At 47.8% G+C, this 16102-nt stretch overlaps 1 protein-coding gene across 1 annotated transcript in view; it reads right to left on the reverse strand.

The window, feature by feature from the left end:
- LOC137332549 (uncharacterized) overlaps positions 1-16102 on the reverse strand; it is a 59310-nt gene that overhangs the window by 22150 nt on the left and 21058 nt on the right. Inside the window, exons 7-11 of the mRNA XM_067996465.1 lie at positions 12694-12729; positions 9048-9083; positions 3201-3233; positions 2180-2212; positions 743-784 (exon numbers count right to left, since the gene is read on the reverse strand). Coding sequence (XP_067852566.1) covers positions 743-784; positions 2180-2212; positions 3201-3233; positions 9048-9083; positions 12694-12729 — 180 coding nt within the window. The remainder of the gene's footprint in view (positions 1-742; positions 785-2179; positions 2213-3200; positions 3234-9047; positions 9084-12693; positions 12730-16102) is intronic.

The following is a 16102-nucleotide window of genomic DNA, read 5'->3' on the forward strand; positions in this document are numbered from 1 at the left end:
ATCACCATTTTGCTGACCAGTGGAAAAAAATTTATCTCTCTTTACATTATCTGAACTCCTTGTAGTCTTAAAGATTGGTCAAGCATAACCTACCCTTTAGAAATCCACGTTTTCCAAAGTGAAAGAAAGAACTTACCTTTCACGACCACAGGTCTTCTCAAAGCATTTACAGCCAATGAAGTGCTTTTGAAGTGTAGTCACTGTTGTAACCCAGGAAATGCAGCAGCAATGAAATAACTGACTGTTTTAAGTGTTGGTTGAGGGATAAAGTTTGACCAGGACACCATGGAGAACTCCCCTGCTCTTCTTTGAAATAGTGTCATGGGTTTATTTATGTGCACCTGAGAGGGCAAGCGTCGGTTTAATGTCTCATTGGAAAGGTGGCACCTCTGACAGTGCAGCAGCCCCTCAGTATTGCCACTGATCATGGGGCATCGACTGCACAGGCTACAGTGTATTTCTTTCACTATAAATTCAAAGAAAATGGACCTTCTTTGGCCATCACAGTGGCCAGGGCTACGTTAAGCTGTGGCAGGCATCTGAGGCCTGAGTTTTTGACCTTTACTCAGGTGGGACCCCTAGATGAGGCCAGAACCCCCAAAAAATGCAAATGACCTTCACCCTGTCAAAATTCAGCTGGCGTCAGGGGGCGCACCCATGAATTCCCAAAGGTTTCCACACCAGCAGAAAATCCTGGCCCATCTAACCCATTACTTCAAGAGTTTGTTGATCAAGAGCTTACATGTCACTAGTTGTGTGGGTGGCAAGTACGCTGCTCCATGGCCTAGACAGAGAATAAAAGTTAAGCACTCGCTCGACATAAAATATACTCAGTGAAAACATTTGATTTTGCTGTGACAATACAAATTAATAATGCTGAAGAAATAGTCATTGACAAGTACATTGTAGGATCTAACTTTAATAAAATGGGGTTGTCTCTCTCCGTACATATCTCAGAAAGAGATTATCTTTTAATATAAATTATTTATGGTGTGGGTGGGGAGAGAAGGCATTGCTGCATGTGCTCTGTCTAGAGTAGCAGTGCACAGCGCAACAGTTTTGTCGCTGGTGTTTGGGGGAGACATTTTGGATTGATGTGGTCCAGGACACTGAGATGCAGCTACAGTCCATCTAATGCTCCAAGCCCAAACATGGAATGGCCCTGGCTTATGGACATTAGAGGATAGCTTCTCCTGGAATATTGGATCAGTTGAGTGCAGAGGAAAATCAGGTGAGTTCCGTTATGGGGACACGGCCAAATTCCCTGCCTGATTTTCCTCAGGCGAACTAATACACACAAACATAATGACAGAAAAGTCAGCCCCGTGCAAGACCTGAGGAGCTCCTTGGCAGGAGATTACAGAGATATCCATAAAGTACTCAACCTTCGGTTTTCATGCCTTAACCCAGCTTCCATTCACTCCGCGACACATCGGGCTGGATTTTCCCATCAGTGGGAATCCATTCTAACTGATGGTAGTTGGGCTTTGTGCCCCACACCCTTTGGCTGGTATGCTGGCCCTGGTACGTCTCCCATTTCTCCTAATGTAAGGTGGGGTTGCCATGGTATTCTGGGGCCATTGGGGGATGTTCCAATGCTCCCTGGGGCCTTGGGCACCTGCCACAGCACAGTGAGGCTGGTGGCCTGTGGGGGCAGCTGAAGAGAAGGGGTAAAATGTTGTCATCTTCAGAGTCTAATTGATGACCTTGCGATCTCAAATGTCCTTGGGGGAATTTCAAATTTATGTCCTACCCTGTCCACCATGGCAATGCTGGATGTCAGAAAGGCTCTGGTGTTCTCTGTGCCCAATATTGCTATGGCATTATTGACAGGTATGATGCCCCATGACGTACTTTAGTCATTAATATATTTAGGAAAATCCTGGTAGTAGTGGCTGGCCATGGTGAGCTGGTGAAATAGTCCCCCGCCATATTTTCCACTCCCACCCATTGTTCTACTACCTGAACAGTGGAAAATCCACCCAAAGTACCTTGGTCCAGCAATGGCCAGTACCACCAGGGTGTCTTTAAGTATTACCAGTTTTCTAAGGCGTGATTGTCCCAGATTATTGGTTCTTCCACCATTGTATCACCAGCTGAGAAGATGAACAAGCAACTTCCTCGCCCCACCAATTCCCACCACTGCTTCATGACCCAGATCTTCATGATAGCTCTTTACCTCTTCTAATCAATTCTTCAGCGTCCTTCTTTTCTGTTGACAGAAAACAGTAGTAAGTTTAAGTCTTGCCGATGGTTAAAATCTAACAGATATCAACCCTATGGAGCGGATATCATGATCGCTAGGTGCTGGAAAGCTCTGTGGGGCAGAGCAATGCGGCACACAAGCACTTTAAGCATGAATGCCCTGGGCTCCGACAGGCTTCGACGCTCATTAAGGCCCCAGAATTTAATAAGCCATCACAATGCATCTGGGATGCCTCACAATCTGTTTCAAGGGAGGCCTATGCTCATGGTTACAATGCATGTGCCACACTTGCAGTACTTTGTGAGTTCAGCCAGGTGTTCCCAGCTTCCCTAGAGGTAGTGCGATTTGAGCTTGAAGATTGGCCCCAAGAAATGTCAAAACATGAAGGGCAGCCAGCAGCTCTTTAATAGCTGCTGGTGCCCAATAATCTAACCCCCAACCCTGTGGCACTTCACCAGGAATGCGACATAGATATTTAAATTAGTCTAATCGTGGTCAGTTTATATGTTTCTACCAAAGCAAAGTTCCACAGCTTAGAATTTACAATTTCTCTACATTATCAATTAACGTTTCACTCGTTCCTATGACATCCCTTTGCCTATTGTTTTAATGGAAGAGTTCACCCATTTAAAGGACCAAGTTATCTAACACCCCCGTTAAAATAGCAGAGGAATGAAGTCTTGGTTAGGGTGGGTTCCATGGGCAATCTGGGCACAGGCTAAGGGTTTTAGGGAGCAGTGATTGAGGAAATCATGGACTCACAATGATTTGTCCATCCGTTAATTTAAATAGGTGGAAAGATCAGGCACGGAAGGTACGCCATTTCCCGCCCGACACTCTCACTGAGCGCAGCTCTGGGTCGGCAGTGACTGACTGTGTAATCAGGCCCCATGAAGTATTTGCCGCTGATATCCCCAGCAGTCATTTCAAAGCTTATGTGTTTAGAAAATAGAAGCACCCTTCCTTTTGACTCTGACCTTATTCTGGAACTTACCGATATCATCCAAATACTTCTGCTTTATCTGCTCTGTTGACAGAAAGCATAAAAATCATCAGATACAAAGCTTGCGAGGCATTTAATTATCTCAGCAGATTTCTCCCTTCCCCCTGTGACATTTCCTTCTCACGTAGTACACGTCACCAAAGGTGGCCAACTCATGGGCACTGTCCAACATTGAGAAGTCATGCCCAAGTGGAAAGAGAGGCCCGGATCTCGTTGCTACAGTAAACAAATCCTATTCTTACTTATTGAGAAGAAAGTTTACTCTCATCAAATATCTAACCAGGCAGAATCATGGAAATGGTCAGGTGGGCAGAAAAGTGACAAATGGAATTCAATCCAGAGAAGTGTGAGGTAATGCATTTGAGAAGGGCAAACAAGGCAAGGGAATGCACAATAAATGGGAGGGTACTGAGAGGTGTAGAGTGCATGTCCACAGATCCCTGAAGATAGCAGGACAGGTAGATAAGGTGGTTAAGAAGGCATACAGGATACTTTCCTTTATTAGCCAAGGCATAGAATATAAAAACAGGGAGGTTATGTTAGAACTGTATAAAACATTAGTTAGGCCACAGCTTGAGTACAGCTACAGTTCTGGTCTCCACATTACAGGAAAGATGTGATTGCACTAGAGAGGGTACAGAGAAGATTTACAAGGATGTTGCCAGGGCTGGAGAATTTTAGCTATGAGAAAAGATTGGATAGGCTAGGGTTGTTTTCTTTGGAACAAAGGAGGCTGAGGGGAGATTTAATTGAGGTATATAAAATTATATGGGGCCTAGATAGAGTGGATAGGGAGGACCTATTTCCCTTAGCAGAGGGGTCAGTGACCAGTAAGTATAGATTTAAAGTAATTGGTAGATGGATTAGAGGGGAGCTGAGGAGAAACTTCTTCACCCAAAGGGTGGTGGGGGTCTGGAACTCACTGCCTGAAAGGGTGGTAGAGGCAGAAACCCTCAACTCATTTAAAAAGTACTTGGATGAGTACTTGAAGTGCCGTGACCTACAGGGCTATGGACCAAGTGCTGGAAAGTGAGATTAAGCTGGATAGCTCTTTTTTGGCCGGCACAGACACGATGGGCCAAATGGCCTCCTTCATGTGCTGTAACTTTCTATGATTCTCAAAGACTTATTCAGTCGCCTTGTAATGCTGCAAGGGGTCATTTTCCGATTGCGTGCTTTCGCCAGGAGTCTTGCCCTGTTGCATATTGGAAATGTAATAATGCACTGCACATGATTCTCCAACCTGAATTATAATTAAGGGAACTTGGGTGTGCCATGAATGGAGCACTGGGACCCTCTATGCCCAATTCTCTAACGTCCTCCGATAGAGTAGGGCTTTGTGCCACGAATGCAGTTTACATGTCATTCACCCCTAAATATCCATGGATTGGTCATTTTACATTCTTTCTGTCTACTCAAACCTCTCTGGGTAAGAAATGGGCCGGAAGACTTCAATCCTAGGCCTTTAGGTCTGAGAGGGTGCATTGCAATAAGCTCAAGCTCGACATGGTAATATAAATAAATATGAATTGTCAATGTTAATTGTGTATCAATGAACTATCGGTGGTGGAAGATGTGGAGTAACGCACCATTCATGTGAATGGCCTACTTGCCATGTATATAAATCAACTACAAATGTGTTCCCTACACTGCACACACACTTGGGGGTTGGTTATGATAAAAGCAAAAGTACACTGGGGAAATGGAGGACTTCCATTTGCCTTCCCCTCTGATATTAATGCACTGTAATACTACACCATACTTAAAATTGTTTTGCTTCCAGTTTTCGCTCCTGAAGGCACTGGGGGTGAAATTGTTCTTCAGTGAAAGCAGGTGCCAGTGAATCAGTAGGCCCTTTTACATTGTGCACAATTTTCCTTTCCATCGAAGTCACGGCCTGCCGATTCGCTATCGCCAGCCTTGCGCTATGGCCAAAGATCAATTTCACTCCACTGACTCTCATGTGGTGCCACAGATGCCAGGAACTGTACATTACTATGCCCAAGTGCCAACAGGCTATTCCATCATCGATAGGATGGCAGATGAGCCCGATCCTTGCCCTCGCCCGTGACCACACAAACGTGTACTTTCTAGTAAGGGTCACTTGATAGCAATTGGATGCAGGGACCCCGACAGATTTGATCCCTTTTCTTGCAGCCAATGGAAGATAACTGTCAACTGACAGATAATGGAGCCAACTGATTCAGCCCAATCCAAGGGCTGCTTTCATCGTCTGCTGAGCTCAGTGCCATGTCAAACGTTGGCATTTTCTCAATGAACTATCAAGGGATCCACCCCCCCACCACTTTAACCTGCCCACCTCTTTCACCCCCCCACCTCTTTCACCCACTCCCCACTTTCACCCACCCACCTCTTTCACCCACTCTCCTCTTTCACCCGCCCACCTCTTTCACCCACTCCCCACTTTCACCCACCCACCTCTTTCACCCACTCTCCTCTTTCACCCGCCCACCTCTTTCACCCACTCCCCACTTTCACCCGCCCACCTCTTTCACCCACTCCCCACTTTCACCCGCCCACCTCTTTCACCCACTCTCCTCTTTCACCCGCCCACCTCTTTCACCCACTCCCCACTTTCACCCGCCCACCTCTTTCACCCACTCTCCACTTTCACCCGCCCACCTCTTTAATCTGCCCACCTCTTTCACCCACTCCCCACTTTCACCCGCCCACCTCTTTCACCCACTCCCCACTTTCACCCGCCCACCTCTTTCACCCACTCCCCACTTTCACCCGCCCACCTCGTTCACCCACTCTCCTCTTTCACCCACCCACCTCTTTCACGCACCCACCTCTTTCACGCACTCTCCACTTTCACCCGCCCACCTCTTTAATCTGCCCACCTCTTTCACCCACTCCCCACTTTCACCCGCCCACCTCTTTCACCCACTCTCCACTTTAACCCGCCCACCTCTTTCGCCCACTCTCCACTTTAACCCGCCCACCTCTTTCGCCCACTCTCCACTTTCACCCGCCCACCTCTTTCGCCCACTCTCCACTTTCACCCGCCCACCTCTTTCGCCCACTCTCCACTTTAACCCGCCCACCTCTTTCGCCCACTCTCCACTTTCACCCGCCCACCTCTTTCGCCCACTCTCCACTTTAACCCGCCCACCTCTTTCGCCCACTCTCCACTTTCACCCGCCCACCTCTTTCACCCACTCTCCACTTTCACCCACCCACCTCTTTCACCCACCCACCTCTTTCACCCACCCACCTCTTTCACCCACTCTCCACTTTCACCCACCCACCTCTTTCACCCACCCCACCTTTCACCCACCCCACCTCTTTCACCCACTCTCCACTTTCACCCACCTCTTTCACGCACTCTCCACTTTCACCCACCCACCACTTTTACCTGCCCACCTCATTCACCCAACCCACCTCATTCACCCACCCACCTCTTTCACCCGCCCACCTCATTCACCCACCCACCCCTTTTACCTGCCCACCTCATTCACCCACCCACCCCTTTTACCTGCCCACCTCATTCACCCGCCCACCTCATTCACCCACTCCACCTCTTTTACCCGCCCACCTCATTCACCCACTCCACCTCTTTTACCTGCCCACCTCATTCACCCACTCCACCTCTTTTACCTGCCCACCTCATTCACCCACTCCACCTCTTTTACCTACCCACCTCTTTTACCTGCCCACCTCATTCACCCACCCCACCTCTTTTACCCGCCCACCTCATTCACCCACTCCACCTCTTTCACCTGCCCACCTCATTCACCCACTCCACCTCTTTTACCTGCCCACCTCTTTCACCCGCCCACCTCATTCACCCACTCCACCTCTTTTACCTGCCCACCTCATTCACCCACTCCACCTCTTTTACCTGCCCACCTCATTCACCCACCCCACCTCTTTCACCCGCCCACCTCATTCACCCACTCCACCTCTTTTACCTGCCCACCTCATTCACCCACCCACCTCTTTTACCTGCCCACCTCATTCACCCACCCCACCTCTTTCACCCGCCCACCTCATTCACCCACTCCACCTCTTTTACCTGCCCACCTCATTCACCCACTCCACCTCTTTTACCTGCCCACCTCATTCACCCACCCACCTCTTTTACCTGCCCACCTCATTCACCCACCCCACCTCTTTCACCCGCCCACCTCATTCACCCACTCCACCTCTTTTACCTGCCCACCTCATTCACCCACCCCACCTCTTTCACCCGCCCACCTCATTCACCCACTCCACCTCTTTTACCTGCCCACCTCATTCACCCACTCCACCTCTTTTACCAGCCCACCTCATTCACCCACCCCACCTCTTTCACCCGCCCACCTCATTCACCCACTCCACCTCTTTTACCTGCCCACCTCATTTACCCACCCCACCTCTTTTACCTGCCCACCTCATTCACCCACCCCACCTCTTTTACCCGCCCACCTCATTCACCCACTCCACCTCTTTCACCCGCCCACCTCATTCACCCACTCCACCTCTTTCACCCGCCCACCTCATTCACCCACTCCACCTCTTTTACCTGCCCACCTCATTCACCCACTCCACCTCTTTTACCTGCCCACCTCATTCACCCACTCCACCTCTTTTACCTTCCCACCTCATTCACCCACCCCACCTCTTTCACCCGCCCACCTCATTCACCCACTCCACCTCTTTTACCTGCCCACCTCATTCACCCACTCCACCTCTTTTACCTGCCCACCTCATTCACCCACTCCACCACTTTTACCTGCCCACCTCATTCACCCAACCCACCTCATTCACCCACCCACCTCTTTCACCCGCCCACCTCTTTCACCCGCCCACCTCATTCACCCACTCCACCTCTTTTACCTGCCCACCTCATTCACCCACTCCACCTCTTTTACCTGCCCACCTCATTCACCCACTCCACCTCTTTTACCTGCCCACCTCTTTTACCTGCCCACCTCATTCACCCACCCCACCTCTTTTACCCGCCCACCTCATTCACCCACTCCACCTCTTTCACCCGCCCACCTCATTCACCCACTCCACCTCTTTTACCTGCCCACCTCTTTCACCCGCCCACCTCATTCACCCACTCCACCTCTTTTACCTGCCCACCTCATTCACCCACTCCACCTCTTTTACCTGCCCACCTCATTCACCCACCCCACCTCTTTCACCCGCCCACCTCATTCACCCACTCCACCTCTTTTACCTGCCCACCTCATTCACCCACTCCACCTCTTTTACCTGCCCACCTCATTTACCCACCCCACCTCTTTTACCTGCCCACCTCATTCACCCACCCCACCTCTTTTACCCGCCCACCTCATTCACCCACTCCACCTCTTTCACCCGCCCACCTCATTCACCCACTCCACCTCTTTTACCTGCCCACCTCATTCACCCACTCCACCTCTTTTACCTGCCCACCTCATTCACCCACTCCACCTCTTTTACCTGCCCACCTCATTCACCCACCCCACCTCTTTCACCCGCCCACCTCATTCACCCACTCCACCTCTTTTACCTGCCCACCTCATTCACCCACTCCACCTCTTTTACCTGCCCACCTCATTCACCCACCCCACCTCTTTCACCCGCCCACCTCATTCACCCACTCCACCTCTTTTACCTGCCCACCTCATTCACCCACTCCACCTCTTTTACCTGCCCACCTCATTCACCCACTCCACCTCTTTTACCTGCCCACCTCATTCACCCACTCCACCTCTTTTACCTGCCCACCTCATTCACCCACCCCACCTCTTTCACCTGCCCACCTCATTCACCCACCAATCTCACCCGCCCACCACTTTCACCAGTTTTCTCTTTGAAAAGAGAACTCATTCTCACGCTTACCAATTTCGTTCCAGGTGGTCTGTTCTGTAAGTGTCGCTGTTGGCAAAATATATAATTCAGTTCAGGTCTTGCACATCTAAACATACTGAAAGTGTGTCTACCATTGTCTGGCACAAGTACAACACCGTTGAATAAACCATTATTTGGTGATACTACGGAAGAAGAGGAGTTTTGTGGGTAATTGGACAGGCTGGCGACTCCCTCCCTGAAAAGAACCTTGTTTGGACACCTATAAGGATAGCGATCACTGCATGAAGTCCAAGTCAACTCCACAGTAAAGGATGCTGTCCTAGAATATCCTGTTGGCAGGGGTGGGGGGCGGGGGTGGTTTCTTTGGCAGAGAACTGGGAGAACCCTTCAAGGAATGGCTAAGTCAGCCATTTCTCCCATTTCTCTGGGGCTTCTGCTAGTCTCTCGCTGCTGCTCATAGCAGTAGTTTGGGGGAACCCCCCCTGCCCCCCAACACCACCACCCCACCACCTCCCCCCCCCCACTAAACCTAAACCTAACCCTAACCCTAATGCACTGGAGGAATTTCCAGGCCACCCTGCACAAGTAAAACTCCCTTTACTGTGTCTCATTTCTAGCACTTCCAGGTCAGGGACTGAACAGTTTACATGTACAATGATGCTCTCTTTATAATGTCCAATTCAGCATTCCCTGGTCAAGTACACTGCCGGTTTGGCAGGGAGAGAGCTGAAAATGTTGGCACTGGACATGTCTCAATCCCATTCATCATAATCCCACAGGTTTTTGAATAAGAACTTCATTACATGTGCAGCCCGAGATAAGAAAAGGCCATTCGGCCCATCGAAGCTCTTGGGATCTAATCGTCTTTTAAACAGCTCAGTGTTTTTGGCCTCATTTTATTTGCTGGATTATGCTAACATTTAGTAAAGATATTTTTCTAGATATCTAAGGGTTCCCTTTACAAACGTTGCTCGCTGTAGCGCTCACTGGGTGTGGCTACTTCAACTTGCATTAGGCTCCCCAAGTTTTTCTCATCCAATGACAGCCAGCATTTGTAATATAAGCTTAAATCTAAACATGCTTTTCAATACTGAATTTTAAAAATTGCAAAGAGATAAGAATCACCATTATTATCAATTTTTTTTTTGCCTGATTCTCCTACTTACAGTTCACTGCGATCCTTCCATCTGGGAGCTTTGGTCTTCCTAATGCTTTTCCACAGTGTGGCTGCTACAATTTTTGTAACAACATCCAGGACTTTTCCCCCACTTCCCGGCATTTTAAAACCTGCTCGCAGGTTATTGATCCCATATAATAACGGCCAGTATTTCTGTACTCCTTTGCCTGGATGTTCTCCTCTTCCCCTCCCGTTCCCTCTCCTCTTTGTTTTGATCCATTATATAAAGGACTCTTGTCTGAGCTGATGAGGGGCTCCTGCCCGAAATGTGTCTTCTCCCTTTACACATAACCAACAGACCTGTGCATTCCCAGCCTTTTCTGCTTTTAGATTTTAGATTTACAGTTTTTACCTTTTTATATTATTTTACCAGTGATCGATATTAATCCAATGGGCCTATTACATCTCTTGGTCAGTTTTGTTGCTGCTCTTCGAATATTGTTACAAATGGGGTTAATGTTCGTCTCTTACAATCCCAGCACAGGGCTTTGACTTTGGAAGCACATATTGGAAATTTCGTATGCAAATGATTTTCCGTCCATTCATTTTCACAGATGGAAAATTGTGGACAGTGAACACCCAATTTTTCAATGACGCTCCCAGCACACAAATCTCTGCTTTCGGCCCTTGGAACACCACTTCTGCTTAATGGGGCTCCACAAATATCCTCCCTGGTTCTCCTTCAGCACCATTTGGCTCAGAATAGTCAGTGTGTACCGCTGCCTATACTATGTTAATTACATAGAACGTACAGCTCAGAAACAGGCCATTTGGCCCAACTGGTCCATGCCATTGTTTATGCTCCACATGAGCCTCCTCCCACCCTATTTCATCTAAATCTATCAACATATCCTTCTATTCCTTTCTCCCTCAAATGCTAATCTAGCTTTCCCTTAAATGCATCTATGCTAGTCACCTCAACTACTCCTTGTGGTAGCAAGTTCCACATTCGCACCACTCTCTGGGTAAAAAAGTTACTCCTGAATTCCTTATTGGATTTATTAGTGACTATCTTATATTTATGGCTCCTAGTTTTGGTCTCCAGCACAAGCGGATACATCTTCAGTACGTCTACCCTATCAAACCCTTTCATAATCTTAAAGACCTCTATCAGGTCACCCCTCAGACTTCTCTTTTCTACAGAAACGAGCCTCAGCCTGCTCAGCCTTTCCTGATAAGTATATCCTCTCAGTTCTGGTACCATCCTTATGAATCTCTTTTGCATATTCTCCAGTGCCTCTATATCCAGTTTGTGATATGGAGACCAGAACTATGCACAGAATATTAAGTGGAGCAAGTTAGTATTCATAGAATCATACAGCACAGAAGGAGGCCATTCAACCCATCGTGCCTGTGCTGGCCCTTTGAAAGAGCTATTCAATTAGTCCCACACCCCCGCTCTTTCCCCAAACCCCTGCAAATGTTTCCTTTTCAAATATTTATTCAATTCTCTTTTGAAATTTACTACTGAATCTGCTTCCACCGCCTTTCATCCAAATCATAACAACCCGCTTTGTCAAAAAACCTCTCATCAACCCTGTGGTCCTTTTGTCAATTATCTTAAATCTGTGTCCTCTGGTTACCGACCCTCCCACAAGTGGAAACAGTTGTTACCTATCTACTTTATCAAAACCTCTTGTAATTTTGAACTCCTCTGTTAAATGTCCCTTTAACCTTCTCTGCTCCAAGGAGAACAACCCCAGTTTCTCTAGCCTCTCCACATAACTGAAGTCCCTCATATCTGGTACCATTCTAGTAAATCTCCTCTGCACCCTCTCCAAGGCCTTGACATCCTTGTTATCCTGAATAAATTATTAGTATTATCCTGAAAAAGATGGGAAAATGTTTGTGTTGTGCTTCACATCATTCACTGATCATAGGGTCCTCTTTGCACTTAATATCCTGTTTAGCCTTTTTCTGCGTGTTCCCAACTCTTGTATAGATCGTTCTTTTCTTATTTCTATTCAAATTACCCCATTCATTGCTTTGGTGATTGTTCAGTTTACATGCATTTTTCATGGATATTCAATATTAACAGCGGGGGGAATTTCCTATGTGCATTGTGAGTAATGAAGTTGCATCCCATTTATTAAGGACGGGTTTATGATATAATTCCACCTTAGGAGTGCACCCAGTGCAGAGCGCTTTCCTCAGGGAGGCCATCTTGGGAAATTGTAAGCACCTGGCCCCTCACTTTCCATCCACTCATTTACATGCATGCCCCACAAGAGCTGCTGGAGGCCCCAAATTGAAGGATAACACCTATAGCACTCAGAGGAAATCTTCCCCTCACCCCCCGCCGCCCACTTTGACCTTCCCGCTGAATTCAACCTCCAGGTTGGGGACAGCATTCCTAAAGTGGCTGGGCTTTTGGTCCTGAGATTCATTGCCTTGAGCCAGGTCTGGAAGGCAGTGTGTGGAGCTGCAGTGCCCACTACCACTGCGGCTATCGACAAAGAAGGGTTTGATTGACGTCAAATCTTATCTCTTAGAACTTACCGCGCTGTTTGGAAGCGTAGGCCTTCACCGATTGAGCTGTTAATAGGAAATGAAGCAGTTAGCACTAATGCTGCACATCAAAGATTGTTAAGTACTTAATGTCACTGTCGCAATACAAGTATAGTAACGCTGGCTGAATTGTCATTCATCGACATTAGCTCTTAAAGGACTCATATTATTTTCCAGCCCAAATGAATTCCGCTTTATACAGAATCATACAGCACAGAAGGAGGCCATTTGGCCTCTCATGCCTGTGCCAGCTGTCTGAAAGAACTATCCAATGAGTCCCACTCCCCTGCTCTTTCCCCATAGCCCTTCAAATTTCTCCCTTCAACTATTTATCCAATTCCCTTTTGAAAGTTACCATTGAATCTGCTTCCACCGGCCTTTCAGGCAGTGCATTCCAGATCATTACAACTGTCTGTGTAAAAAATATCCTCCTCATCTCCCCTCTGGTTCTTTTGTCTGAAAGTGCTGACTCATGTTGCCACTGGCGCCTGAATCACCTGGGTGACCTCACACACAGTGACGGTTCTTCATGGGTTAGGCTAGACAGCGAAGGGTCGATTTTTACTCCGACAGTGGGGGGGGCGGGGGAAGAATGCAGCCTGGCGAGGGGAGGCCCATCCGGGAGAGGTAGCGGGAAGGCCTGGCCGATATTACGGGCCGGATCTCATTAGCAGGCCGCTTTCTCACTTCCCCCATCGCAGCGGCCTTGAAGTCGGTGGAAAGCGGCTGCTCAGCCGTTAGAGTCAGGCAGCTTGGAGACTCCAGGAACAAGGCAAGTGGATCGGTGAGGTTCGGCAGACAAATTACAGTCTCAGAGGAGTGTGATGGAAGCTAGGGGCAAGGAGAGGCCAAAGGTCTCCTGTTTCTCTCGGCCCACAAGGCAATCAAATACATTTTTAAAAACCTACCTTACTAGGCCTCTTCTTGTCCTCGACAGCTTTGGCCTGGCGGGGAAGCCACCACTGCTCCCCCACTCAGGCTTCAGGAAAAATTAGCTGTTGGGCCAGATAGGTTCGGGAAGGGAGTGGGTAAGTCTCCTGCTCAATTTTAACTGCCCGGCCTAATATTCAACCCCCACATACACATGTTTAAGTGTGTGAGTTTTGGTGTGAGGGCAAAGCTCCCTCTACATTGCTCTATCGGGCATTCCCAGGTCAGTTACGACAAAGCTTAAATACAGAGTAAGGTTCATTATACACTGTCCCATCAAGGAGCATTAAGAGTAGTTATAGAAAGGGTTAGATGCTGAGTATAGCTTCCTTTAAACTGCCCCATCAAGTATGTAAAGTACAGCTCAAGTTAGATGCAGAGTAAAGGTCCATCTAACCTGCCCCATCAAACACTCCCAGAGCAGGTACAGCACAGGTTAGATGCTGAGTATAGCTCCCTCTACACTGCCCTACCAAACACTCCCAAGACAGGTACAGCACAGGTTAGATACAGAGTAAAGATCCCTCTACACTGTCCAACCAAACACTCTCGGAGCAGGTACATCATGGGTTAGATACAGAGTAAAGCTCCCTCTACACGTATGTGGATTGATTAGGGAAAGCCAGCACAGATTTGTTGAAGGCAAATTGTATTTAACTTTTTGATGAGGTAACAGAGAGGGTAGATGAGGGCAATGCAGATGATGTAGTGTATATGGATTTTCAAAAGGCATTTGATAAAGTGCCGCATGGTAGGCTTATCATCAAGATTGCAGCCCATGGAATTAACGGGGCAGTAGCAACAGAATCGGCTAAGTGACAGGAAACAGAAAGTAGTGGTGAATGGTTGTTTTTCAGACTGGAGAGAGGTGTGCAGTGGTGTTCCCCAGGGGTCAGTGCTGGGAGCACTGCTTTTCATGATATATATTAATGACTTGGACTTGGGTGTGTAAGGCACAATTACAAAATGTGCAGATGACACAAAACTTGGAAGGGTAGTAAACAGTGAGGAGGATAGTGATAGACTTCAAGAGGATATAGACAGGCTGGTGGAATGGGCAGACAAGTGGCAGATGAAATTTAATGCAGAAAAATGCGAAGTGATGCATTTCGGTAGGAAAAATGAGGAGAGGCAATATAAACTAGAGGGCACAATTCTAAAAGGGGTACAGGAACAGAGAGATCTGGGGGTATATGTACACAAATCATTGAAGGTGGCAGGGCAGGTTGAGAAAGAGGTTAAAAAAGCATACGGGATCCTTGGCTTTATAAATAGAGGCATAGAGTACAAAAGTAAGGAAGTCATGATGAACCTTTATAAAACTGTGTCCAGTTCTGGGCACCGCACTTTAGGAAATATGTGAAGGCCTTAGAGAGGATGCAGAAGAGATTTACTAGAATGATTCCAGGGATGAGGGACTTTAGTTACGTGGATAGAATGGAGAAGCTGGGGTTGTTCTCCTTGGAACAGAGACAGTTGCGAGGAGATTTGATAGAACTATTCAAAATCATGAAGGGTCTAGACAGAGTAGATAGAGAGAAACTGTTCCCATTGGCAGAAGGGTCAAAAACCAGAGGGATAGATTTAAGGTGATTGGCAAAAGAACCAAAGGTGACATGAGGAAAAACATTTTTACACAGCGAGTGGTTAGGATCTGGAATGCACTGCCCGAGGGGGTGGTGGAGGCAAATTCAATCATGGCCTTCAAAAGGGAACTGGATAAGTACTTGAAAGGAAAAAATTTGCAGGGCTATGGGGATAGGGCGGGGGAGTGGGACTAGCTGGATTGCTCTTGCATAGAGAGCCGGCGTGGACTCGATGGGCCGAATGGCCTCCTTCCATGCTGTAACCTTTCTATGATCCTATGATTCTATGATTCTACACTGCCCTATCAAACACTCCCAGCGTTGGTACAGCTTGGTTTAGATACAGAGTAAACTCCCTCTACACTGTTCCATCAAACAGTCTCAGGGTCAGTGCAGCACAGGTTAGGTACAAAGGAGGCTAAATTGGACGGCACAGGTGTTATGCGGACTACTAAGCCTCGAAAATGGCTCCCGAGTCGCGCGCGCATGAAGTGTGCAGGACGCCACCTTGGTAAAGGCGTTTGCACACGTGCACCTAACAAACACCAGAAGCATGCAGAGTAGGGAGATTATGATGTAAATTAACATGCAACGCTGATTTGAAGCTGCCGGTAGCATTTTCGAATTCCCCACTCCAGCCAACACACTGTGCTAACCTCGCATAGCTGAACAGGAGTTAAAGGGCATGAAGGACCCCCCCCCCCCCACCAGTGCTATTTCATAGAATCATAGAATCATAGAAAGTTACGGCACAGAAGGAGGCCATTCGGTCCATTGTGTCCATGCTGGCCAAAAAAGAGCTATCCAGCTTAATCCCACTTTCCAGCACTTGGTCTGTAGCCCTGCAGGTCACGGCACTTCAGGTGCACATCCAAGTACTTTTT

Source organism: Heptranchias perlo, chromosome 2, assembly GCF_035084215.1.
Source record: "Heptranchias perlo isolate sHepPer1 chromosome 2, sHepPer1.hap1, whole genome shotgun sequence".
Classification (NCBI taxonomy): Eukaryota; Metazoa; Chordata; class Chondrichthyes; order Hexanchiformes; family Hexanchidae; genus Heptranchias; species Heptranchias perlo.